The 26,129-nt window shown below is 36.8% G+C and overlaps 1 protein-coding gene across 1 annotated transcript in view; it reads left to right on the forward strand.

Annotated features, from left to right (window-relative positions):
- Positions 1 to 25,536, forward strand: part of COL6A6 (collagen type VI alpha 6 chain) — a gene marked incomplete at both ends in the record, with an annotated part of 42,122 nt that extends 16,586 nt beyond the window's left edge. Inside the window, 28 exons of the mRNA XM_084281611.1 lie at positions 977 to 1,122; positions 1,227 to 1,319; positions 2,756 to 2,809; positions 3,782 to 3,861; positions 4,346 to 4,364; positions 7,023 to 7,067; positions 7,323 to 7,376; positions 7,626 to 7,688; positions 8,691 to 8,756; positions 9,612 to 9,665; positions 10,592 to 10,627; positions 11,259 to 11,321; positions 12,135 to 12,197; positions 13,084 to 13,146; positions 14,490 to 14,552; positions 14,973 to 15,023; positions 16,794 to 16,829; positions 16,943 to 17,005; positions 17,170 to 17,232; positions 17,633 to 17,668; positions 18,555 to 18,591; positions 19,131 to 19,142; positions 19,245 to 19,738; positions 21,361 to 21,451; positions 22,078 to 22,749; positions 23,364 to 23,457; positions 23,724 to 23,989; positions 25,364 to 25,536. Coding sequence (XP_084137737.1) covers positions 977 to 1,122; positions 1,227 to 1,319; positions 2,756 to 2,809; positions 3,782 to 3,861; positions 4,346 to 4,364; positions 7,023 to 7,067; positions 7,323 to 7,376; positions 7,626 to 7,688; positions 8,691 to 8,756; positions 9,612 to 9,665; positions 10,592 to 10,627; positions 11,259 to 11,321; positions 12,135 to 12,197; positions 13,084 to 13,146; positions 14,490 to 14,552; positions 14,973 to 15,023; positions 16,794 to 16,829; positions 16,943 to 17,005; positions 17,170 to 17,232; positions 17,633 to 17,668; positions 18,555 to 18,591; positions 19,131 to 19,142; positions 19,245 to 19,738; positions 21,361 to 21,451; positions 22,078 to 22,749; positions 23,364 to 23,457; positions 23,724 to 23,989; positions 25,364 to 25,536 — 3,050 coding nt within the window. The remainder of the gene's footprint in view (positions 1 to 976; positions 1,123 to 1,226; positions 1,320 to 2,755; positions 2,810 to 3,781; positions 3,862 to 4,345; positions 4,365 to 7,022; positions 7,068 to 7,322; positions 7,377 to 7,625; positions 7,689 to 8,690; positions 8,757 to 9,611; positions 9,666 to 10,591; positions 10,628 to 11,258; positions 11,322 to 12,134; positions 12,198 to 13,083; positions 13,147 to 14,489; positions 14,553 to 14,972; positions 15,024 to 16,793; positions 16,830 to 16,942; positions 17,006 to 17,169; positions 17,233 to 17,632; positions 17,669 to 18,554; positions 18,592 to 19,130; positions 19,143 to 19,244; positions 19,739 to 21,360; positions 21,452 to 22,077; positions 22,750 to 23,363; positions 23,458 to 23,723; positions 23,990 to 25,363) is intronic.
- Between the last annotated feature and the right edge of the window lie 593 nt (positions 25,537 to 26,129).

Here is a 26,129-nt window from a genome sequence, read left to right on the forward strand (position 1 = left end):
ACTGCAGAAAATTACTCTTTCGGTACAAAATACCTTCCATTTACTGTGTTCCTTTTCTGTAGCTTTGCCATCAAACAGAGCCTGTTGGTCAGAACCTTTTCTATCACACCACTGCATGTTCCAAGATACCCACTACTTTAAATGCAAGTGGTAGAAAGAGTGGAAAGCGAGGAAAAAATATTTCCACCTAAGAGGAAGACAGGAGGATAGAGATTTCCTCAAAAAAGTAGCATTTGAGGAAGGGAAGAACTGAACTTCATTCTACTGTAAGATAGGCCAAAGATGTATCTACAATAAGAAGGAAATTTTAATGACTGATTAAAATGTGTGATGTAAAATAGAATATAATTCTCTTGTGACCTAAAGAGGAATCCTGACTTTATTTGTCAGCAGAAAAGATCAAATAAATGGAAGCTGAGGAACCCTGAAATCAATCTATATGAATATATAATTTAGTAGGTAAAGTTAGACAGATCATCTGAGACTGGCCTCCAGCTGAAGAAATGGCTTGAGCAAGCTTTAGTTCCCTCTTCCCACTGTTACCCCCATGAACCATTCCATTCATGGGTTGATAGATGTTTGAAGAAACACTTCCAAGGGTGCAGAGGGCCTGAGATTATCCTGCTTTCTGGAGGGCAGCTTCAGCAGCTAGAGCAGTCCCTCTTACTGACAAATGTAGTGCCAGATGTTAGACCCAAATCTGTCTTCTACAGAAGAGAACAGTTTTACACTTCTCTTTGCACACTGAGGTTACCTCTTGAGCAGAAGTAGCAGTTTAGTCTGTCAGCTGGGAGAGAACTTAACTGGAAGACAACTAATCTTAGTTTTTGTCTCATATGTTGTTCTCAATGGCTTGATTTCTTTCAACATGCTATAAAATTTAAGTTTTAGAGAATTACTATTATTCACAATCATGTTGTTGGTTAAATAATATAATCCAGGCATTCACAAACTTCAATCTATGCTTATGTTGAAGGCCTTGATGCACTTCTACTAGTTGGGCTGGACAATACACAGAACTTGAATGAACTTCGAGAAATAGAGTTTGGCAGAGGTTTGGAAAACAACGAACCTCTTAGTATTGAACTTCAGGATATTCCAAGCATCTTGCAGAAAAACCTTGTAAGTCCTTTTTTGATATAAACAAAATGGGGGAAACAGTCTTTTTTTTTTTTTTTTTTATAATCAACTTTACACAAATGCTACATTACTTGCCATTTTTTCAGGATACTATAGCAGAAAGAAAATGCTGTGATGTTTTTTGTAAATGCGTTGGAGAAACTGGTGAACGTGGTGCCCGGGGAATTCCTGGAAATAAGGTAGGAGAGCTGCAGTAGATGCTACATAAGAATTTCTTTATTATTTCAAGGTTTATTTGTGTTTTTTGTGGTAATCTGAAGCATGCATGCAGGTGCCCACAGCCCTTGCTGTTAGGATAGATGAAGAAGAAACATGCAATGTGGTCATTTCTCTGCTGCATGTTCCTATTGCAAAAGTATTTTTGTAATGAAAATCATTCAGACACATAAAAGTCTTTAAGCACTCTTCTTTGCAGAATTCAGCAGAAGGCAGACAGAGATTTCAAAATGGTTTCTGATTAACCAAGCTTTTTTAGATAACTGTGAATAATAAACTTTTAAATAATAAACAGTTGCCAAGCTAGGAGTAGAAAATTCTTCTTCACTAGATGTGAACTTCGTCCTTTTGTGTGTTCTGGTTATTCTGAATATTCTCTATTGTGAGTTTCTACTGATCAATACAGCACTAATATACAGTATTTCCTTTAAGCTTTTATATTGTCTCCTTTATTGTTAGTTTTAAATATTGCATTTTTCACCACTTCTACAGCATAATAGTAGACCTCATTATTAAAGCTCTTGGTGTATGTAGTTACCATTTCTCTTGTGTTCTTTTCATTCCTTTACTTCAGCTTATTCCAGTAACACACTACATAACTTGTATTTGTAGTTTACACTCTTCAATTATCTGGTTTCAGTTAAATCCATTTTTGGTTATCTCTTAGCAAGGCTATAGTCTTGCAATAGGTATTCATAAAACAGTTTTTCGATCTCTTCTATTAGTCTTGTTGACATTCTTACACCTGCTTTATTGAAATGTCTGGATTATAGTGCTCAGACAAAGCAGTATTCAGAATGCACATGTAATTGTACTGCAGGTAGACAGGCATGATGCCTTGGGTTGCACAATTTACAATTTTAAAAGCATGTTCTTGCAGCACAAATTTGTCTCATTCTTGTTCATTTTCATTCCTAGAAATTCTGTCTGTTCTAATTTCCCTGAGAGATTTTTTTTTTTTTTTTAACCTGAGGATATGAGGCTTGCATCACTTCAAATACAAAGTTGCAATATATATATACTTCCTTATATTTTTCATTTTACCTTAGAATTTCATTACTGTATAATATTTCCATGTCAAAATCACAAAGAAAGATACTTAGTTTGATCAAAAACCCACTGGGTTTGTTAATTCATTAAGCAGTTTCATGAAATGGTATACTGAACTCTTATATTGGACATTGTTACACTGTGGGTTTTTTTCCCACAACCACGTGAAGTATTCTGGAATTGTGCAGAGTGGCTGTATAACTGCAAGTGGAGAAGCCTGCCCTCTCCAGCATAACCAGATCTAGTTTCCAATAAATGTTTTCTATCTGCATGTGCAGATTAATCCAATACTAATGAACCCATGTTCTTGGAGAATAGTTTATTATCTCGTATGTTCCCATTTTTTCAGGGAAGTACGGGTTACAGAGGAATTCCTGGTCATCCTGGCGAGGAAGGTGGGATTGTAAGTAAACACTCTTTCCTGCTGCAATCATGTTTGTTGGTGCCTAAATCTGTCTGCATTTACTCATTCACACAGCATCATCAATAATAACCTAAAATGTATTTAAGCAAAATGTATCTTAAGGTAAATGTATGGACTTAATTCTCTATGTATCTGTACTTCACCATAATAACTAATAGCTTTTTATGTAAGAACAGAACCAGTTAGAAAGAAACATACAACAGCATCTTATGTGGTATATTTTTGAGTAATTTATATGATCATTTTCCGTGACAGACTCTACCCAGATTGTGTGATAATCTCAGAGCCATCTCTTCCCTTCTTAGCATGACTGAGTATCTTATAACTGGGTAACAAAATTAAATTTTTTAGTGTTTTGGTGACGTTCTAAATCCTTTGCAGTGTGTTGTGTGCAGTGTGTTGCAGTGTGCATGTTCCTTTCATAGAATTCAGCATAATGTGCATATGCCAAAGTCCAGTCCCCTAGGAGTATTTCTTCTTTCGCTGTCTAAAAGTAAATCCCATGAAGAATAAGTAACTTCCTTAGCACTAAAAGCACAGAACTAGGTTTACAGCACTGCACCCATTACATAAATATCACTCCTAACTACAGGTCAGAAGCCTGCAAGCCAAGAACAAGCCAAGGATTTCTGTCTGCACCTAATTGTAAAGTCTGCATTGGAGTAGTTCCAATTCTCACAGTAGATTAGTCAGCCTGAATTTGCCTTTGGTGAAACTACCTAAGCCAACCCTCTGTTAAGAGGAGGACAGTAATGGAGAAAAGCAGCTGTCATCTAAGTTTATCCAGAAACTTCATTGGGATGGTGGTTTAACAATTTCTTTGGAAATCACTGGTTGTAACTAATTTCTAGAGAAAATTTCCACAGAAATATTTAAGATACACAATTTTATGTTATCACTGGTAACAATCTTCGTATGGATGAATTTTAACATTCCCTTTTGCTTCTTAAGGGGGGCAGAGGTCCAATTGGTATCAATGGAACTCGAGGAGACAGGGGATGTACAGGTGCCAGAGGCCTTAAGGCAAGTATGTTACTTGGAAGCATTTCCTAATCTTGTTTTCCACTGAACTATTTTTTGTACTGTGCTGTCTTCCTGAGGTACAGATGGAGAGCAAGACCTCCAGCTGTAAGAACAGACAATTTTTGCTGTCTCAAAAGAACTTTTTGAGAGGTTCTTTGCGTATTCAAAGTCTGGTCAAATGGAATGGGATTTTGCTGACTCAATAATTGCCAATGTCTTTACTATCACAAACTCCAGATTGGCTGCAGGTAAAACTCCTAAGCTTTACAGAAAGAGAATGAAAATGAAGTCTGTACCATCTTCATAAAGGAAGGGGGTCAATCCCCTGTGTGGTAGGAGGGGGATGGTTTTCAATAGGGGTTACAAATACTGAGCCCATCGGGCCTCTGCATAGCAAAATTGTGTCCTGCTTCTGAAGCTTGATTTAAAAGATAAAAATAAAATATTGTCACCAAATTTCATTCATGTTTATTTTCAATTTCAGGGCTACAGAGGTTATCGGGGAAGTCAGGTATGTGTTTTCATGTATAATCAATTTTCTTTCAGGACAACTGTGCTCTGCTTAATTTTAATTCATTATTACTTTGTAAGATAAACACTAAAGCAAGGAAGGAATAGCATAAAAACCTTAGAGTATTTAATATACTATTGACATGATTGTATAAGAATGGATTTAAGTATGAGATGTTAAGTCTTATTTGTATTGAGAGTTTAGGACGGTTGCAGTCATAATTGATTTACTCTAATTGACAAGAAAGGAATTTACTTCTTATTTTAGTCATCTGTCAAGGGAGTAATTCAGATTGGCTGAATTTCATATTCTAAATGCTGAGGAAGCAGAGAAGAAAGGGGAGGGGAGAAGACTGCCTGATATTTATTGCGGATTTAAGCAGTATTCTTCAGTCATTATTGACACTTTTTCAATATCCAAACTTCTTTTCAGCTATTTTTGTCACTCACTGATATTGCAAGTCTACTTATTTAACCTTTCAAATATACCTGTTCATCAAAGAGAGATTGTTACCAATTTGTTAATAAAAAGTGAATTCAGGAAGACAGTGATCAGAATGGCAGTATTAGGTTCCAAGCTAGAGCAGTTTAAATGGAATTTAAATTTTATGACATGCTTTCATGACAAAAACACTCCTAGAAAAGATTTAGGAGCCTCAGAGACTTGGAAAACATATACTTCCATCCTGAGAATCTGCATGCGTGAGGAAGTTCTGAGTGTGTTTTTTGATACCTCAGCTCTGTTTAAAGTACTGCTCTCAAATGACTTTTTAAATCCTCCTACGTATTTTTCTTTCCTATTCCATTTATATTCAAAATAATTTGTCCTCCTTTAAGTGTCTGAAACATCTCATTATAGAGAAGGGAGAGTACTTACTGATGATTTTGATTTGTTCAACTTGAATTGTACAGTGGGAATTGGTTTACCAGGAGCAAAAACCCTACTGAAATCTAATAAAAATGTGAATATTTCAGTATGTTGTGTCGTCAAATCCACTTTTTATTTCAAATAAAAATATTAAACTTTCAGCATATAAAAAAATGAATTCAATACTGTTAGCTCAGTAAGGCTGAAGATGTTTATTGAAGTCTGCAAGACATTTTAGTACAACTATTTGAAAAAAAAAAAGGCAATACAGATTATTTAACACAATGAAGTTTAGATCAGGCTGTCTGAGGTAGGAAATGGGTGAGGGAGAAAATAAGACTTGAGCAAGAGTCTTGGATTCAAGAGTCAAGGCTTGCTGAATACTTATTCAAGAAATTTTTGTTTATGATGTTAATTTTGCCAGAAGGTACAGCCACTTGATTTTTCTTGTAGTACATTTAAAACTGTTAAAAATGAGTAACACTTTTTCTCAGGAACTTTACCTTGGTGGTTTTGAAAATTCAATTTAACAACAAAACGTACAAAACTATTGCATCTGTAGACTCTGTCAGACTGAGGCTCCAGTTGGTTTAGCTGACATTTAGAGCATGCTGTTGTGTCACATTCAGTGATTTGTTGAATACTTTTTCAGCTCTCAGGTAGTAAAATGACTGTGGCCTCAGCAAATTTCATTTATTAGTAAAAATAAGAACATCACAGTTAATTCTTTTCTTATATCCAGCAATGAAAGAGGGAAACACTTCAAAATATCTTTAAAAATGAATATATTGCGTGGCCAGATCTGAAAAATTGTGGAGGGTGCATAAATGAAGGGAGGTTCTGACAGCTGTAACTCTACTCAGTAGCTTCATTCTTTATTTCCAGAGCAAGTTAACATCACTAATTCCCTCAGGTTTGAGTAGGTATTTTTATGAGAAAATGACTTCCATAAATGGCTGCAATGTGGTGATTGATTTCTGCAAAGGGAAGAGAAGAGCAGGGCTTGTTTGCATGGGAACAGGGTTGCTCTTTATGTGGCACAAAAGGCAAGATAGACCAACTTTTTCTTTAATCTCTTTTCTTAGCTCAGCCAGAAGCAGCCCTCTTGTATTTATAGTGTTGTCCTCTCAAGCTTGCTATGCAAGACTACAATTAGTCTTGTCCTAATTGTACAGCTGCTTCATTGATCCCATGAACACCTTGGCAAATAGTGCCTTCAGTAGTTTTGGAGGTGTTAACGTTTTGAATAATACTATTTTATACCACAGATGTCAGGACTGATCCTGATGGAAACAAGCATTACATTGCCAAAGCAATGATTTTTTTTTAAATGTCCCAAAGCCTAAGATGTATTTTCTATAATTGTTCTTATCATGGTTATTCCTTTTAGCTTTTCATTACACCATTCGCAGTAATAAAATGAGTTTTAAAAACAAACCAACAATTCAGACATCTAAGGTAGTTGTATTTCAGAATATACCTAGTTTTTGAAGGTGCTGCAGTTGTGAAAAACTAGCATATAGCAAAGCACAATTTAAATCCTGGATAAGATCTGTAGTTTTAACAATTGTTCTTATTAACTGTTCTTAACTATGAACTCTTTTAGAAGTTAATAATTCTTTTAAAATTCTTAATTATTAGTTCCTAGTTATTATTCTTAATTATTCCTGCTAGCCATTAAAAAAAACTATTCTTTTTCAAGTATCCAAAAGCAGGGTCAACACCTCTTTCCTCAATCAAGGACACAAGTGAACTGATGCTAATATGATGGCTTTTTGCTTATTGCTATAGGGTGAACACGGCGACAGTGGACTAGATGGCATTGATGGAGAGCAGGTAAGCTATGCTTCAAACATGTAGTTCAATTAAAAACCTAATTTTGAACCTAGTTTGAATCCATTTCAAGATTCAAAAGCACAGATTTCTGCCTCTTTGAATGGGCTTTAAATCTGAACAGAAAATCAGTTTAGTGTTTGGAGTTGCATGTCTGATAGAAGTTGGATCCTATCAGACAGAATTTGTGAACCGCATTTATTGGAAAGAACATTCATTATTTTTTATAATTTCTTTCTTCCCTCTTTCTGAGTCTAGGGAGACAAAGGACCTCCTGGGCTTTCTGGAGAGAAAGGCAGCCCTGGAATACGGGTGAAGTATCATTTATAGTAACAAGATTTTACAAAAATGTCTTTCTGAAGTGTAATGCCTGTGATTTTTTCTCTAATATAATATCTAATATATATAGCTGCCTGTTCTCATACATGATGAGGCCTCTGCTGCAAATCAGTGTAGCTCCACTGATTTAAACAGATATGTGTTATCTTGTCTGGCTTCTCTCTACCACAGATACTGTCTCTACCCACACCAGAATTGTTTGTACTCTTTTTATAACTTTAGGGCAGAAAAGGCCCCAGAGGAGAACCAGGTGAACGAGGACAACCTGGTCTAAGAGGGGATCATGTAAGTGTATTTCTTCATTTTTGTTAGGTTGCACTGATTTGTGCCTGTATTTTCTGAAGGAGCTGCCTGAGATATAAGTTATTTGAAGAGTTTTTCATGATCCTAGATGGTGCAATACTTTCCAAAGAGTATGGCATATTCCATCTGCTCTTCAGATGCAGATGGACTTGTGTGTTTTGATGCGTTGCTTGGAAGTAGATGTTTAAGCTTCAGGTCTCCAACTTGTTCCTTGCATTTTTGTTTTATTTATTTCTTTTTACCATGGACAAATAACTCCTTTTGGAGCTGTTTAGTCCTACCTTGTGGTTCTCGCCTAATAGAGGGATTTCTCTATCACTTAAAACCCAAGTGAACTGATCCTTTGTTATAAATTTATAATGATGCAAAGGCAAATTACTTTTTCATGCTGACATTTCTTCTATGCATGCTTTAGAGCTCCCTATATATATGCAGACTCTGAGGGCTAAAATTTCAGTGGAGATGTTATCTTCTTGTATCACAACTGTCCTATACGTATTCCAAAGATCTTCGTTCTAAAGAGTCAAGGATTATGTGATGACTCCTGTCTTCTAACGCTTTTAAAAGAAATCAGGTGCCATGGTAACTTGGCCTCTTTGAGGGATTGGGATTTCATATGTGTCTAGCATTAAGTGGCTAAATGAAACTCCATTCTAGCATGAACCCATATGAGAATTGGTGACTAGGTGTGATCTTAATTCAGTTAACAATACCCAAACAACCAGAACAGCTTCACATTTTCAAGGTTTGCTTTGTTGCCCATTGGAAATATTTATTTTTACCTCTTTGCAGAAGAAATCTGTGGACTTTGCAGAAGTGCTTATATAGTGTTCTTGCAAGTGTGTTCATTCAGAATAACATCTATATTCCTTTTTGGCTGCAAAGATAAATGTCATTAATCTTATTTCCATATCTTGTGCCTGTAGTTAGAGTAACAAAGGTATAGTCACTGAATATGCTGAACTTTCTGCTTTGCTTTTCCAGGGAGATCCTGGGATTAACAATAATGTTCGTGGTCCTAAGGGTGAAAAGGGAAACTCAGCATGGCAGGTAAGCAAGTAATTCTGCATTAAGAGCAACAGTTTGGATAATTGCCAAGCTGTATTGGCTGTCCATTGACAAAGCAGCTCTTTTTTTTTTTCATGTTGCAGTTTGCCTTCAGTGTATGTATGCAACACAGAAAGCTTTAAAATGCACATGATGTTGGTTTTTGTTTTATTTTTTTATTTAAAAAAAAAAAAAAGCTTTAAAAAACAGTTAATGAAGACTGTGGTAATATTCTCATGGAATACACCATCAAACTGGGCTTGAGCTAAGGGAAGATAAGAATTTAGTATAAATGTATCATTCTAGCTCAATCTTATATCATCAAATAGATTCCTGGTTATGAGTTGCAGGAATTTAAAAAAAAAATCTTACTGGGAAAAATGTGTTGGATATCACCATGCTGTACCCACTTTACTATGTAACTGCTGTTTTCTTGTGGTGATGGATAAATTCCATTTTGACCTGTAGAACATAAGAACTTGGTTATGTGCAGATAAAGTGATGTCTGAATTTTTACTAGGTTTTTGAGCCATAGTGCAAGAAAGTAAGTCTAACACAAGAGCACAGACTATTGACTGTCACACTTAACTTAGAACAATAAGCAAAAATAAGTAGTAGGGAAGTATCTGTAGTTGATGGTGGATGATGGTTTGAAATTCAAAACAAGCATAGTCTGTCTCATTTATAATTGATGATCAGGAATTGTTTGCAGAAAACAAGTCAGCGTTTAGCGTTTTCGCTGATTGAAGTGAAATTACTTAGGAGAAGAATAAAACAAGGATCAGAAAAAGAAAAATGTGTAATTACAAGAAAAAAGAAACAGTATTTAAAATGCTTGTTCTTTACTTTGTTTTGCAGGGAGAACCAGGACCACGTGGACTCCAAGGAGAGCAGGGTCATAAAGGCCTTCCTGTAAGAACAGTAATCAATACATGTTGAAAATAACTGATCTAAGATGCAGTGGGGTTCCCATTCAGACAACCAATTTTTCTCTTCTTCCTTTTATCCCACACGTCAAACTTCTGCAATGAAAGGGAACATAAATCTTCTACAATTTTCATAGTTCAATATACTTGGCTTCAAATTTACTATCTTATATGCATTGTACTGGTTTTTGTTGTTGTTTTGTTTGTTTTTGTTGTTTGTTTTTTAATCAGGAATTTGCTATAAAATTAATTTCAGGTCTGATTCATGTGAAATTGCAAGCCTTAAATTCAGTGCAGACTTTTCTGTGAGGCTTAATAGCTTGGTAATTTTGCCATAGATATTTTTATCCCTCCTTCCACCCTGTGACAGTAAGTTCCATATGCCTGCTGCTCTTTTTCATCCACTGGGGACTAGAACCTGTGAAATCACCTCTTCTAGTCTGTTAGAAAGGTTCCTAATGCTAATGTATAAGATTGTGATCGCTTTTCATCCAAGCTGCAGAAGCATTCTGAAGGTTGCTAGTGGTGTTAAGTTTAACAATCATGTTCACTAGTGCTTATGAACAGTGTGCAGAAGGAAGCAGTGCAAACCTTTTAGCTCAGAGGTAGAGGAGATGGCTCTTTTTATTTTAGCCAAGGAGCCGCTGACTGGGAAGATGTTTTCCAGAATTCTGTTGAGATGTCTTCCCTCTTCACTCACTAAGGGCCTTTTCTTTGATGAGGGTAATACTTGTGTAAGGATTTCTGTCCCAAATCCATTCTTTTTTTTCATTTTTACCTTAATCAAATGGGATTTTTATTTCTTTGGAAATAGTCTCTGGTCTCTGTAAATTGAATGTATTTACTTAATTATAAGTTGTTGTTTCACATTGCTTGGTGTTCTGGATGTAATCTCATGCCATTCCTTCTTAGGGAGCAAAAGGTTGGATAGGCCCTCCAGGTCCAGAGGTGAGTGGCTAACCCTGCTGCTGCCTGTTTACATGTCCAGCCTGAGCATTTGTTCCTCTTTACAGGAAAAATTTCAGTGTGATCCAAGACACAAGTATTCAGCAACAAAAAGTCTATTTCAAGCCAAGACAGCCTCGGGTGAATGTATTAGGGGCACTCCTGGCTTGAAAGATTTAGAACTGGAAAAGAGAAAGACAGCTTTTGTTGAAATAAAAGGACAGTCTCTTTTATTTTTAAGGCAAATTTGGGAACACAAGTAGAGGAGAGACTTGCTAAAAATGAGGAATGAACGGAAAGGCTACAGAAATGCAGGAATATTTCTGAGATTGTGGTGTGAAATGTGAAGCAAATGGAACTGACATTTTGCTCTGTACCTCAAGAGTTCATCACACACCGTATACCAAAAAAAAAAATAATAAAAAAAAAAATTCTTTTGCTTTACAACTGAGTTTTCTTAACTGGAAGTTGAAGCAGATTGAAAACTGCTTGGAAACTCTGGAAAACATTCTGTCAGCTAATACTCTGTGCAGACATGAAATGATTACCTGTTGATATGCATATGGCAGGTGTTAATTTCTTTTCTTACCCCCTCCCCACTTTCTGTTTTTAATGTTTGCTTTTGTTCTGGCAGGGTGGAGAAGGAGATCTGGGGGAAGCAGGTTACCCAGGAAATCCTGGTTTTAAAGGCCCACAGGTAGCTAAAAGAACTTTAGAGGTGGTCTACATGTTCGCTGTGGAGAAAATGAGTTGTCAGTCTTAATCTTTTGTTTTTCTTTTGGAACGCCTTGTTTTCTTCAACTAGTGAATATTATTAGGAAAAATCCTTGGCAGATCTCCTCTGTGGCCCTAAGGAATTAAATGGGCCAAGTTTCTCTTTCTGTTTATGCAAATGAGTCTTCTAGTGAAATCAAGAGGAAAATGAGTAGCCAGAATAAATAATTTAGTCAAGATGTCTCCAGCTTCCAGGATAATGTCAAGCAGATCTTCAAAATGAAGATTTTCATTAGAAATTGCTAGTAATAAGTACGTAATTTCATTGCATTTTTGAATGTACTCTATTTCCAAAATGTGTTGGAATTGTGAAAATGATATACTTACTGACAAAAACAATGAGAAAATCCTTCTGTTTAAAAAAAAAAAAAAAAAAATAGTGTTTGTGGAGTTATTTTAAAGAGAACCATAGTGGTAGAATGCTTATTGTAGATTCCAGCTTTAATATTCTCCATCCACTGATAATATCAGCATCTGAAGAAAGCAGGCCTAGTAGTGTGTTGTGTAACGCTTTATTGGTTTCATAGACACCATAGAGGCTCCCTGAGTATAGCCCTCAGGCAGTGACCTTCTCAGCTGCTTCACCTAATTCCTACAAACAAACAGCCAGAAGTTTCACCTGTGCATTGAGGCTTGCAAAACAGGCCCTTGAATTCTGCTCATTGCAGTAAACTAATCTTCGTTGAAAGGCTGTGAACGCTGAACTGACTTTTCTTTCAATGCCTGTTTATGTCAGGGCCCAAAAGGACTACAAGGGATCAAAGGACTTCCAGGACCACAGGGCATGCCAGGCCTTCAGGTTAGCCTTAAATAAATAATATATCCTTGCTGCACACCTTAGGGCTTTTCATTTTTCAATGTTTGTGTTATTTTTCTAAAGAGTTTTTAACAAATGTAAAAGAGCAAAGAAACTGAAGATTTTTCAGTATATTTCTTGAGCAAACTGATGGTCATATGAGGCTACAAATCTCGAGAAATAAGTTTAGGTGGGTGAATAGGAAGAGACCTTCAGAGTTAGCTTTAGATTCCTTTCTCAGTTCCATAGTATCAGGAATAACACCATGGCTTGCAGCACCTACAGGTCCAGATGTACACTGGATAAGTTGAGGGCATAGTTAGATACTCAGCTTGTCAGTGGTTTCATTAAAATATGACCTGTAAGATTTAATGCTAAGGTATGATGAGGTTTTAACTATTGAGCACTGACTGCTGATCTTTCTTGCATTTGTGTGATGCTGTTGATTTTGGGGCTCTTATTCTGGAATTAAACCAGTATAACTCAGCATTAGAACATCTGACTATGTCAGTTTCGGATATCTACTTTAGTCATGTTCAAGTTTATGTACCCATTTATACGTGTGTGTGTGTGTGTATATATATATATATTCATATTGCTTGTGCTTTCACTGTCATACTTGTAATAGCTATGTAGATAGAAAATATTTATATCATACTTAATAACATTTTGGAAATTTTAGAGTAGTCACACAGACACCAGGAAATAACTTGAATGATAGCTTGATCCATAACTTACTGTGGTCCTCAAAAGCTTTGGCAAAGTCTGTTTATGTTCTAGTGTGTATATTGATTCTACAATAATTTAAAGTGGCAGTGAATGAACCTTGAGTGTAATGAAGCCTTGAATTCTTCATCGTATACCATTTTACTGATATTTCTGATTACAGGGTAGTCCAGGTCCCGCAGGTCTGCCTGGCTCTGCTGGAAAGCTAGGTGCAAAAGGAGCAAAGGTAAACATTTTTAAAGCACGTGATTGCAGCAATATGAGTGCATCATTCAAGAATCTGACTGAAAAAGCATGAACTAACACTTGTGTTGTTGATGTGGAATATGTAAAAATTGTTAAGTTTTGTAAGAATTTTTAGATTGCATGGGAAGGCAAGCAATATGTTCAAGGTCACTTACCAGTGTCAGAGCTACACTACGAAGCTATTAGTCAGCATAACAGCTGTTCTAATTGCTGTTGTGATCATGGTTCTTGATGGGACCTGGCTTCTTACAAACTGTAATAGGGGTATGGCAGTGGCGACCCTTGAGCTTGTTTTAAGATTCTTAAACTCCTTCCAACCTATTGAAAATAAGTACCAGTTAATGAAGCATAGCTGTTCATTTTAACCTCTTTGTTCCGAAGATTCCTAGCCAGTTCAAAGACCCCTGACTGTTAGGATGGCTATTATAAAGGAATTAATTAATTTAGTTCTTCTCAACATAAAGGCTTATCCTGAATGCATGGTCCACATATATTATGGCTCAATTACTTGTAATAAACGTTATCCCTTGCTTTCCTGTAATTAATGTGCATTGATACAGGAGACTATTAAATAAAAATACGTGATGTTAGGTGTTGTTGTATTTCTGCATCTAGAAGGCATAACGAATACCAGTTAACAAAGCCTTTTTAGTCTTTTTGAAGAATTATTACGTTCAGTACAGAGAGGTGTCAGAATGTCAGAGTGCTGCTGTGAAAAGAGTTGCTGTGTGAAAAGACGCAGTGACAAAGTTAGGAAGAAACACTGAAACACTGGATGTAATCACCCTGTCTTTTGCTGTAGCCACCATATTAACTGTTTTTTACTGGAATCACTCAGAGTCAGAGTCTGTTTCTGTGCTCTTTACATCTGGGGTTCTTGTTCAATAAGAAAGTGAAAACCAAAAAAAAAAAAAAAAAAAAAAAAAAAAGAATGAAAGAAAAGAAAACAGCCTTCCTGAGAAATACCCTCTGCTACCATCAGATGCTTTCATGCTGGTAAAATTCCAAGATATGTCCCGCCTACGTTAATATAACTTTTCCTAGAAAACACTCTTGCCAATAGGAAGTTCTGTGTAACAATGGGAGGTTTTTTGAGGAAAGCCCATGAGGTTTTCTCACTGTCTTCTGATTTGCCCAGTACTTTCCAGTTACATACCCAAGAAACCTTCTCTCAAATATCATCTGTAACACAGTGTTTTAATCTGCATCACGTAGCCTGTAAAAAGTATAAGCACATTTCAATCTAGCACACATGTTTACATTTCAGAAACAAGTTCTCCTGAATGAGCCAAAATAATGTTTGTTACATTTCAATTATGACAGGGTGAACCTGGTGATCCTGGAAAGAAAGGTCCTCTGGGACCAACTGGACAGAGAGGTGTACGAGTGAGTATTTCTGCCCTAATTCTGGACCCCTGTAATTTAATATTCATTCAGCTGGATCAGTTCAGTTTATTCTATTTTCACTGTTTGACACAGTTAAAATAATTTCACATTTGGTTCTCAGTTTCCTTATGGAAACCAGATTCCTTGTTGTCTAGAGATAATATCTTTTCACTCAAGTTCTCTATATGCACTAAAGAGAATATGGTAGAGGTATGTCACACAGGGGAGAATGGCCTTAATCCCTTTTTTCTCTGTATGGATTTTGCCATCATTTAGACGGTGTCATGATAGCTTGTCCTACTTTGTCAGTATCAGCAGTCTGGACACAGCACTGTAATGGGAGGTCTCTTTTCCAAAATGGAACTGGATATAAATCCAATCCTTTATTAAAAGCTTACTGATTATATTCAACCTTTGCAGGGCATGGATGGCAGACACGTGGATGGTCCTGTAGGGAGCAAAGGAGCAAAGGTAAGTGTTGGGAGTCAGAATGTCTCTCAGTCTCCATTGCACAAGGTCACTTTTAATGGGACCATCAAAGTTGATTCAAGGGGGATGTAAGATGTGGCCACAATGTGCTCCTGAGGTTCAGGAAAAGGTTTAGCTTTCCCATATCCATCCTTGTGAGAAATTCTGAAAAGGGTTATCTGAAACTGAAACAAATGTGGCTGTGACCTCCAACTCTGTTTCATGGGAGTTTAGGAATGTGGTTTGATACAAACACAGGTTGACTCTGGTGATCACTGAAGACTGGAGAGAGAATTATGCTCCCATTCTGAACAAGTGGTGACTTATGATGGTAACACATGAAAAAGAATGGGAAGGAGCTGCTCTTTTGAGATCCACTCACCCTTTCCTTGGTGTGTATGAATATGGGGGTGTAAGTTGAACTTTTTTGGAGTACCCAGTGCTTTCTCCCTGCTCCAGTCTGCTTGACTAGCCACTCTTGTTTTCAACTGAGTTGTTTCCTCTTGTTTGGGAAACAGAAGCAAACCAGTGGATTCACTGGAGGTCCATCTGTTTCACTCTCTGATCTTTTTGTGGGAGAAAAATAATGCTGCAGAAGCTGCAGAAAAGGTATGAAAGGCTTTCCAGGAGGCTCTCCAACTGATGATCTCTTGTTTTTCTCAAATGGCTTATTATAAAAACAACTCTCGATACTTCTTGCTATGCAAAAAATAAATAAATAAATAAATAAATAAAATCTGTTTTCTTGCCTTCTTAGGCCTAACAATTTCCTTTAATGGGAGATTCTCACAGGTTACACATATGTTATATAAAAGACTGGTTCTTTTAATCTTCTGCTAAATCTCCTTGTTGTTATTCATTGTTTTTAAGGATTGACTTCAAGCCCTTCTTAAACACTGATATTTTTGCCCAAGGTTTGGCAGGGCTTAGATTAAAAAACTAAAAATAAAATAAAAATAATTCAGCCCAGTATGATGATCCAGAAAGAATGGGTTTTCCCCTAATAGCTAAGTGCATAGGCTTAATGTTGCTATAAATCACAGAGGTACACAAGTTAAATTACACTCTTATTTATAATGGGGGATCTATGTGCATGTAACTTTCCAGAAATAATAAGATAAAGTCATGTGATAAAAATCTGCTGGGCAAACCTTGATTGCTTTGTGATGTTTGACAACCATGTCTAGTTTCATAGGAAAGAACTCTTAAAACAAGGACATACATAAGTAGTGTGAATTCTGCTAGTTACTCTAATGTCAAGGAAAGATATGCTTCCCTTCTGATCAGTCTTCCTGAGAGTTCTCATTTTTGATGCACAGTTAAAGAGTATGCCAAGAACTGAAGTAACCCAAAACAATTAATGAAGTGGCTTCTAATATGCCAATAATATGTTATCACTGCTCAGTATGGAATGTACAACATTCCGAAACTGCTTTTAAACACTGCTTTGAATATTTTGTTTTAGTGATGATCACTGAATAAGATTTCTGCTGTATTTTACTAGGAGTCATAAATAATTTTTGTTAAAACACTTTTTTTGAGAAATGGGATTGTTGAAAATTCGGAAACTGTTGGAATGATTTACAATGCTCTTGCTTCATGTGAAAAAGTTGTTAATCTAAAAAGAAGTCATCTGAGAGTCGCCGCTGCTACTTGAATGGGCTGGAACACCAAGAATAATTTTGAAATTCCTTTTGGTTTAAAGAAATCAAATGCTAAGCAGATCACAAAGTTCTAGATTCTTATGAAGTCTTATTTTCTTTCTTCTGGCAGGGAGAACCTGGATTCATAGGGTATCCTGGTCCAGAGGTATGATTAAATGGACATGCTTGCTCTCATTATTTCTTGTTCTACACTGTTCTCATTTGAAATCTGTCTGTTTTCTCCCTTCATATAAAGTTCTAGATTTCATTAATTTTTAGGGAGAAGATGGAAACCCGGGTATTCCAGGAGCTAAAGGACCCAAAGGAGTTAGGGGTAGAAGGGTAAGAATGATAAATCTGTTAAATTTTATGAAGAGTTCTGTAAGTAAAGCCCATATGTCCTGAGTGTTTCCAGCTCACAGTGCAGTTTTAGAGGTTTTTCTGTGCTGAAATTCTACACTTGAATGTGGTATTATAAAGAATAAAACTTTTGTTTCTATTTACAGGGTAATGCTGGCAGACCAGGTTCCGTGGGAGATCCAGGGGACAGAGGGCCACCAGGACCTATGGTAATGTACTTTTATTAAAAAATAATAGTAATAAATTGCTCTTAGATTGATCTTAAATTTGTGATTAGATTAATGGAATATTTGATAGTGTTTCATATGATAAACAATACTTAATTAACCTGGGGGCACAAGAACGGAGATCCTCAAGAGCAACAGGTAGTGAATATTTAAAAGAACTGGAAGGAAAATGTGCTGAGAAATGTCAGACTAGTGGTCTGCAACTCTTTCAGAAACAGGTCAGAGAAATCCATGCTGTGCAATTTTGTCTCCTCATATTTCAAATCAGCAAATGATTATTGGGGAAACACTGTATGCCTGCATTTTCTTTGGCCTACAGAGTCACAGATGGAAATATGTTATCAGAGTCTGATTTTCTGGATCTGTATTTAATTTATTTCAGGGTGCGAAGGGACCAAGAGGCTCCATTTTTATGGAAGTAAGTAATTACCTCACAGATAACTGCATTGTACATGGCACTAAGTTTTAGTCATCATCTATTTGTATGCACTGAATGCAATGAGCACATTTAATTGTTAGAAAACAGTATCCTTCTCAAATACTGGTCAGAGTACAGTGAGTATGGCCAGTCCTTCTGTTTGGCAAATAAAGAAAAAAATACGCAGATTGATTTACACTATTTACAAACTTTTGGGCCATTAATACTCCTTTATTTGTTACCCTATTCACATCAGTTTAAACACCAGCTCAGGTTTAGGGTTATTTCTCACCCTGTTGTAAAGAAAGACATTTCCTCAGCAATAGCTATTTTAACTGGGAATAGCAGGGCAGGATTTCTTCAGAATCCTAACCCATATAGGATGAACATTCCTAAGCAAAGGCTTCATCTAACCCTTGCATGGACAACTAGGTGCAGGCAATACTACTGCAGGTATATTCTGCCTTCCAAGGAGGGGAGGACAAGTCCACTCCTTCTTCACAGACCTCCCTCTTCCTCTGCAAGTTGCTGCTCATTTTCCTTTGGAAGTGTCATTGCTCAGTGACCTCCTAGGTATGATTATTACACAAAATAAAGAATGGCTAAATAGTTGTTTCATACTCCAAATTGTGGCTAAATGCCAACAGAGCATGTCTGGAAAAAAAAAAAAAAAAAAAAAAAAAAAAACACTTAATTTCTGCATCAGGCATCAGGGACAAAGTCCCTGTACAATTTGAAATAGAGAGGAACTGGAATGTATGAATCTGGACTCCAAGTCCAAGTTCAGCAGCTTAGATCTGACCTTCAACTCAAACTAGAAGTAAGATTCCCGGTCTGGGATGGTCTAGGATTTGCTGTTAATTGCTTTTTCTTTTTGCTCCTGCAGCCTTGTGATCTTGTGAATTTTTCACGAAAAAACTGCCGTAAGTAGGGAGCATATTCTTTTACTCTGACTCCACCTAGTCACCCTTAAAAGAAAAAGCCTCCACTGGAAGCCCTGTAAACTGTTTGTATCAGGGCTTGGGTTAATGTTGACTAGTAGCTTTTAATTGTCAGAATTTTTCAGCAGGTATGTAAAGCAGATTTATACTTTCTGCTTGTTTTTCCTACCTTGTAATTACAAAAATCGTAACAAATTTCTCTTCTCTTCATTTACAATTAAATTATTTGGCATTGTGCCAATCCCCCTTTGGTGACTTCTCAGAGAAGAGAATATTTTTATATCATCTGTCCTCCTGTTTGGAAGTATTTGTTCTCTCTCAACCTAGAACAACCTCTTTAAATCTAACCCAGTCAAATTGCACTGTTTTGAGTATTTGTTGAAGAGAAGTGTTGTCCCTTGTGATGGTTTCTGATACTTGTCTGAGTTTTAGATCAGGCTCCTTAAAGTGAGTGAATATGTCTCTATTTTCATGAATGTGATTCCAAAATAATTGATCTCCTCTCCATCTCTTCATTCCAGCTTGCTCATCAGGTAAGCCCATCAGGCATCTGCATGCCCATTCTTCATAGACTTGAAAAATACTAACAAAATTTGAGTTGTGGAAATACTTTGACACAAATGTTTTGTTTCAAGATACAGGCACATGTCCAGCTTATCCAACTGAGGTGGTGTTTGCCTTTGATATGTCTGAAGATGTTACTCCAGCTGCATTTGAAAGAATGAGAAACATTGCTATGTCATTGCTGAAGAGCATTAAGATCAGTGAAAGCAATTGCCCAACAGGCGCTCGTGTCTCCATTGTTTCTTACAATACCAACACGCGTTATCTCATCCGTTTCTCAGAATTCAAAAGAAACGACTTGCTGGTCCAAGCAGTCCAGAAAATACCACTGGAGAGATCCACTGGCAAACGTAATATTGGGGCAGCCATGAGATTTGTTGCAAGAAATGTCTTCAAACGGGTTCGTCAGGGTATCCTCACAAGAAAAATTGCTATATTTTTTGCCAATGGTCCATCTCAGAATGATATGGTTATCAACACAGCTGTACTGGAGTTGAGTGCCTTGGATATCACTCCAGTGGTTATTGCCTTCAGTGAAGTGCCAAATGTGAAACGTGCCTTTTCAGTAAGTAGATTGACTATAAAAAATTGGATCATCCTTATAGAAGGAAATTGTGTTACATGTAATGAAAAATGTAAGAGTTGGAGGCTAAATTGTGATTTAGTAGCATCTAAGTCAGTCCTTTAATATTTTGTATTGCAATTTTTCTCATGTAGCCTTTTATCTATTAGACAATTCACATATTTGTTTGACTGTTAATTAACCTGAATGAAAGAATTCAGTTGGCATATGAGAAGGAAAATTATTCCCTGGGCTGCTTCACTGGTTAAATAAGAACAAACATCATTATTTTGTTTTATTAGTACAAGCAGATTATGAATCTGAATGCATATAACGTGTTACTTACAAAGGTGCCAATTTTCTGTAAGTCAGTTTTAAGAGTAGAAAAGATTAGAAAAAGAACACCCACGTTTTCCAGTTAATCCATATTTCCCATTGGCTGGAAGAACAGTTAGACTCAGCATTTTAAACTTCCCCCAGAAATAAATAGAAGGTTATACTTCCTGCAATGAGATGCTATCATACAGCCATTTTTATTTAGCTTAATCGACAAGGAAGTATATTTTCTCTTGAATCATATCTAGATGGGGTTGGATGGTCAGTGAAATGGTAAGATGCTGGGGAAGCATCTTCAGGATTCCTCAAGCCTTTGTGTGATGAACTTTTTTTCTGCTGGAGAATATATATTTCTTCAGTTGGTCACAGGCAAAACATTTGTTGTTCTAATGCTAGAAGTTTATCTCCCAAGAAAGCATTTTCACTAAGGAGGATTTTTCTTTCTCAAAAAGAGCTGAGACAGAAAATCATGTCTTTTTCTCTGTAGCAACCTACTAAGAAAAGAACAAAGGTTATGGGCTTTCACTGGCAAAAAGTGGTAGTATGTTTTACCTGTGCTGAGATTTCCACTGACATCTATAAAGATGCCTCCTCCCACATTATTTTTTGAAAGACTGTGTTACTCAGGCCAGAATATACGCTCTTCATTGTCAAGGGGAGGCTATGGTGACCTGCACAAAAAAGATTTTATGACAGGAATTGGAATTCTTTTCATTCATTTTCTTTCATTTACTTGCAATCACACAATGTCTCATTTTTCCCCTCATTTGTGGTATAGTAGCACTCAGTCACCCTAATCAAGATATGGGTCACCTTATGCGTACAGAGAATAAAAGTCGAATCCCTACCTAATCTAGATTCTATGAAGAGTAGAAAGGCAAAGTATAAAATTAATGTGTGCATAGGAGTTAAGTTCAACACCATTCAGAAATATTTGAGCTAGCTTTGAATGATCTATTATGACTGTCTTACTCTGGCTAATAAAAGCATTAATACCAGTTGATTGTCCTTAGGAGTTGCAAAGGTTTAGCAATCTCTGTACTGCATGGTACTAAATCTTTAGGAGCATGGAGATCTTCTTGTAATGCTCCAGGGCAGATAGAATGCTCCAGATAGCAACTGAAGCCTTCTGTGTACCTGTTCAGTATTACGATAGCAGTGAAACCACCCAGTTAGGGACAAAATCTATTGTAGTAATGATACTAAGAATTAAGAACAAAGAGAAAACGTGATCTGTGTTTGCTGTATATACATTTTAACATTACTTTTATGTCTGCTTTAAAACCTAGACTGATAATACTGGAAGATTTCAATTATTTGTTTGGGAAAGACAACAGAATGAGAATTTGGACACCATCATATATTGTGTACTTTGCTTTGGTAAGACGTTTTACATATTCCAGCTGTTGTATTGGTCTTTTTACACTTTCAATGACATATCCTATGTTTTTGAATAAAATAATTCTTCTGGGCAATATGAATAGTAAGAATTAGAGTCTCAATACCACAAAAGCTATTTAATTGCTATTCAATTGCTATTTAATTATAACAGAAATGCACTTGAAATAATGTCATGGTTTTGGGAAAACATGTTCGTATACTATAAATTCTGTATTTTGAGGTGGAGAGAGATTGCGAAATGATGATAACATTTCGGAATGTTGAACAGTGGTCTGATGTAAAACATAGAATTTTGCTCCAGTGTCCTTTGCCATGTTAAGTTTTTGATAGAAAAATTCTCAGGGGAACTCTGACCTGTTTTTACCTCATGAACACTTTTTGATGTCATACTTGAGTAATTTCCCGTAGTATCTCAAAACCTTGTTTAACAAAATTCATCCGTTGTTTCTAATAAGAACAACAAGATTTCTGATTGCTAAACTGATTTTTTTAATAAAAAAGAATAAGAAAAAGTAGATAAATAGGACTCAAAAATGTCTTTTTCTAAACTATTGTTTTTGCTATGTTGCTAAATAGTTTGCTGGATATTGGCTCTTCTTCTCTAGATAAATGCAAGCCCAGTACGCCATGTGAAGCGCCCGTTTCTCTACCTCTTCAGATGGATATGGATATTGCTTACGTTGTGGACAGCTCTCACAGCATCACCAGTGAAGACTTTCAGAGAGCCAAAGACTTTGTGAGCGATATGCTAGATCAGTTTGATATTGCCTCACAGCCAAGTGAATCACGTGGAGGCATCAGAGTGGCATTGGTACAACAGGCTCCCAGGGGCTTCCTGCCTGACAGAAGAAAAACCCCTGTGGCCTTGGAGTTCAATCTAGGAACATACAGTAATAAAAATTTGATGAAGAACCATATCCAGGAGTCTGTTCGCCAACTGGAAGGGCCATCAGCCATTGCCTCTGCCCTACAGTGGACAGTTGAAAATGTATTTTTTAAAAATCCCAGACAAAGAAGACACAGAGTTATATTTGTAATAATTGGAAGCAAAACAAGCACATGGGACAGAGAGAAGCTGAAAGATATTTCACTCGGAGTCAAGTGCAAAGGATTTACTGTGTTCACTCTTGCGCTTGGCAGTAATGTAAATGACAATGAGCTGATAGAACTGTCAAGCTTCCCCACAGATCAGCACTTACTGACATTGGGCAGGGTTTCTACATCTGAGATGGCATATGCGCAGAGGTTTAGCCGGGCATTTCTAAACCTGCTACAAGGTAAGTAGTATGCAATGGTGTTTGCATAAGTTACAGAAAGAATGCGGAAATGCTGTGTAGAAAAAAGTAGTCAGTGTATGCACTATCATTCTTTCTAGTCATAACCTAGCTAGTCTGTCTTTCATCTATAGTTTGCAGCAGATGCTGGACACTAGAATCACAAAATTATTAAGGTTGGAAAAGACCTCCAAGATCACCTGGTCCAACCATCCCCCTACCACCAATGTCACCACTAAACCATGTCCCTAAGCACCACGTCGGACCTTTCCTTGAACACCCCCAGGGACAGTGACACCACCACCCCCCCGGGCAACCCATCCCAATGCCTGACTGCTCTTTCTGAGAAGAAATGTCTCCTCATTTCCAACCTGAACCTCCCCTGGCACAACTTGAGGCCATTCTCTCTAGTCCTGTCACTGGTTATCTGTGAGAAGAGGCCGCCACTCAGCTCCCCACACCTTCCTTTCAGGCAGTTGCAGAGATCAATAAGGTCTCCCCTGAGCCTCCTCTTCTTCAGACTAAACATTTCCTTTCCTTTCCATTCCATTCCATTAAACCTACTAGGGTTTAGAGGAATTTAAAATTTACCTGTGGCACATATTCTTTCCCCACAGAACAAATTAACGCTTATCCTCCTCCTGAACTTCAAGAAGAGTGTGAAAGATTAGATCGAGGTGACGCTGGAGAGCGAGTGCCTGTCATTGAAAGGTTTGGAACTGCCTATTAAACCTGTTGCGTGGGTATGGGATAAAATGATATATTTACAATTGTCTCCAAACATAAGATCTCCCTTTGGATTGCTAGATATATTCAAATCGTCTTTGACAGAAAAAAAATCTTGCAATATTCAGAAGGAATGAGCCATGTGTAGTTTTAATAGCTGTACTGGTGCTTAAACATTTTTTTTTCTTTTTGTTTTCTTTTCTTTTTTTTTTTTTTTTTTTGTTTGTTTTTTTCCCCTCCCTCCTTCACAGGATGCCTTTTCCCAACACTGATGAAACTGATTACAGTGGCTATTTAAAAGACATTGAAACAAAGGAAAGTAGAGTCCTGGAAACAGTTAGAGAGATTAGCACAGAACCTGTATACATGGTTCCAGAAGCGGAATATCATTCTGAGACGGAGTATTTCACAGAGGAAGATGCTAAAGGAGAAAAACCACAAGAGTATAGAGGAGCTCAGGAGAAAAAGGAAAACCTAGAGGCAACACTGGAAACTGGAGCTGACTATAGTGTTTATGGTATGATTTTAGAGTACAAAACTCTCTTTGAATTCTGTAGAAAGACCCTAAATTGTGAAGGACTTGATTGAATATTTACTCAGTATGAAGCATTTCCATTAATTACATTTTCCAAACTTTTTTGTTGCCATGTCTTTATTTGGTCCAGATCTGTACAGTAAGAGATTGTAATTAAAGGCTGAAAGGTGAATCTGATTGTGAGATCAGTTTTCTTACCAACATCCTTTTAACAACATCCAACAACATCATTTAAGTGTTTCTATTGTGTAGACTGTACTTGGAAATAATTTCTGTGGAAAAATCCAATGGTATCTGCATAACTTTGGGAGTTGTTGCTCATTAATACAGCTCCCATCCCTCTGTTTTACATCTTTCTGGTCAAAAAGGATTCTGCAGAACGTCTGGTAGCCCCATCCCGAATGAGATGGCTAGTGCTTTTGCAAAACTTTTTAAATAATGGATCTTTGAATGAAGAGCTAACATACCTCTGAAATCCCAGACATCCACAGTGCATGACTGGCTTGCTCTGCACAGACAGAATTGGTCCCATGGCCTAACTACCTGTCTACATTCTTGGATCACTGCTCTCCATTAATAATGAAGATATGTTACTGTTTTCACTTTGCAAATGAAGTGTTTCCTGTGACGAAGCAGTCAGGCTCATTGCACTCATGGGAGCAGTGACATAAGGCACTTACAGGAGAGGTGTGAACTGCAGTTCTCAATCCTGATTTGTAATTAGTGACCCAACAATTTACTTCTAAAAATATGTAGCACAGTGTGAGAATTTGCTTTTTGAGAAATGTGCTTTGTAGTGATCTGTACTCACCTAATACCAGATTGCTACAAAGTGTGCAACTTTCACCTACTTTTTGGCTCATTTATACAGTTCTACTCTGTATTGCTCTGTGATTTGGCTAAGGGACTCTTATGGATAATTTAACCATCTGTGTATGTTCAACTGTGAAATTTTACTGAAGGCTACTGGTGTAAAGCAGAGGGACATTCAGAAAAGTGTCAAGAGTGGTTTGTGCTAACTTTGTTTGCCCGTGCTTTATAGAATGGGTATAATTATTTTACAACAATGTTGGTAATTGTCCATGTGAGAAGACTAAACACCTTCTAGCAGTTCTTCTGGTTTTGCCTCTGAAAATCTAGTTTCAGACATTCCTTCTTATCATATCGATCATAAGTGGCGCCTCTGGCCACACTGACACTGTAGGTTTGTGTGTGGATACTTAGCGACTCCTTTTAAGACTTTGAACACTGACTACCTCTCTCAACTGCTAATTTGTGCTGAACATTTTTTTCCCTGAAATTGCAATGACAGTGTGGAACCTTTCATTAAAACTCTCTCTTATTTGCCTTTTCCAGATGCATGCGACCTGCCTCAAGATAGCGGAGAATGTCAGAATTATGATCTGAAGTGGTACTACAACAAAGAGCAGAAAACGTGTACTTGGTTCTGGTATGGGGGCTGTGGAGGCAACAGAAACAGATTTGAAACTCAAAAGGAATGTGAATTATTGTGTATAAAGTCTTTTTAGTGCAGAGAAACTTAAATTCCTTTGTATCTTTGGTTACACTATCAAGATGATGAGCAAAAGACATTGAAGGGAAAGGTTTACACAGCATTTCAGCCCCCAGATTTCAGCTGAAATACTTGTTAGAGAAGTTCTTATCTAGTAATTTAATAGTGAAAAGAAAATTAAAATTATTGCTCTGTTTATCTGAGATGTTGAGAACTGAGAAACTTCTGTTAGCAAACACCCTACTGTTTAAAGTATTGTAAATGTTCTTCTAAAGCACAAAAATGTGCACTTTTAAAATGGAATGAATAAAATGAAATAACTCTTCAGATATTTTGATGAAATTATGTTAGATGCGAGACACTAAAGTCAAAATGTTTTAGTTAATTTGTTTGTATTTGCCTTATATACAGAATAATACTGAAAAGCAAGGGTCTGCTGGGTCTGGTTGGGATGGAGTTAATTTTCTCTGCAGTCACTGAATTACCAGAATGTACTTCACTTTGGTGTGGAGGATTTTCTACCATAGAATCGTTTTCAGCTTTTTCTTTTTTTTTTTTTTTCCTGAATAATACAATATATAAATAAAGTCATTCTTTCTCAAATATTTC

The sequence above is a fragment of the Netta rufina genome (genome assembly GCF_964035555.1).
Source record: "Netta rufina genome assembly, chromosome: 2".
In the NCBI taxonomy this organism is placed as follows: Eukaryota; Metazoa; Chordata; class Aves; order Anseriformes; family Anatidae; genus Netta; species Netta rufina.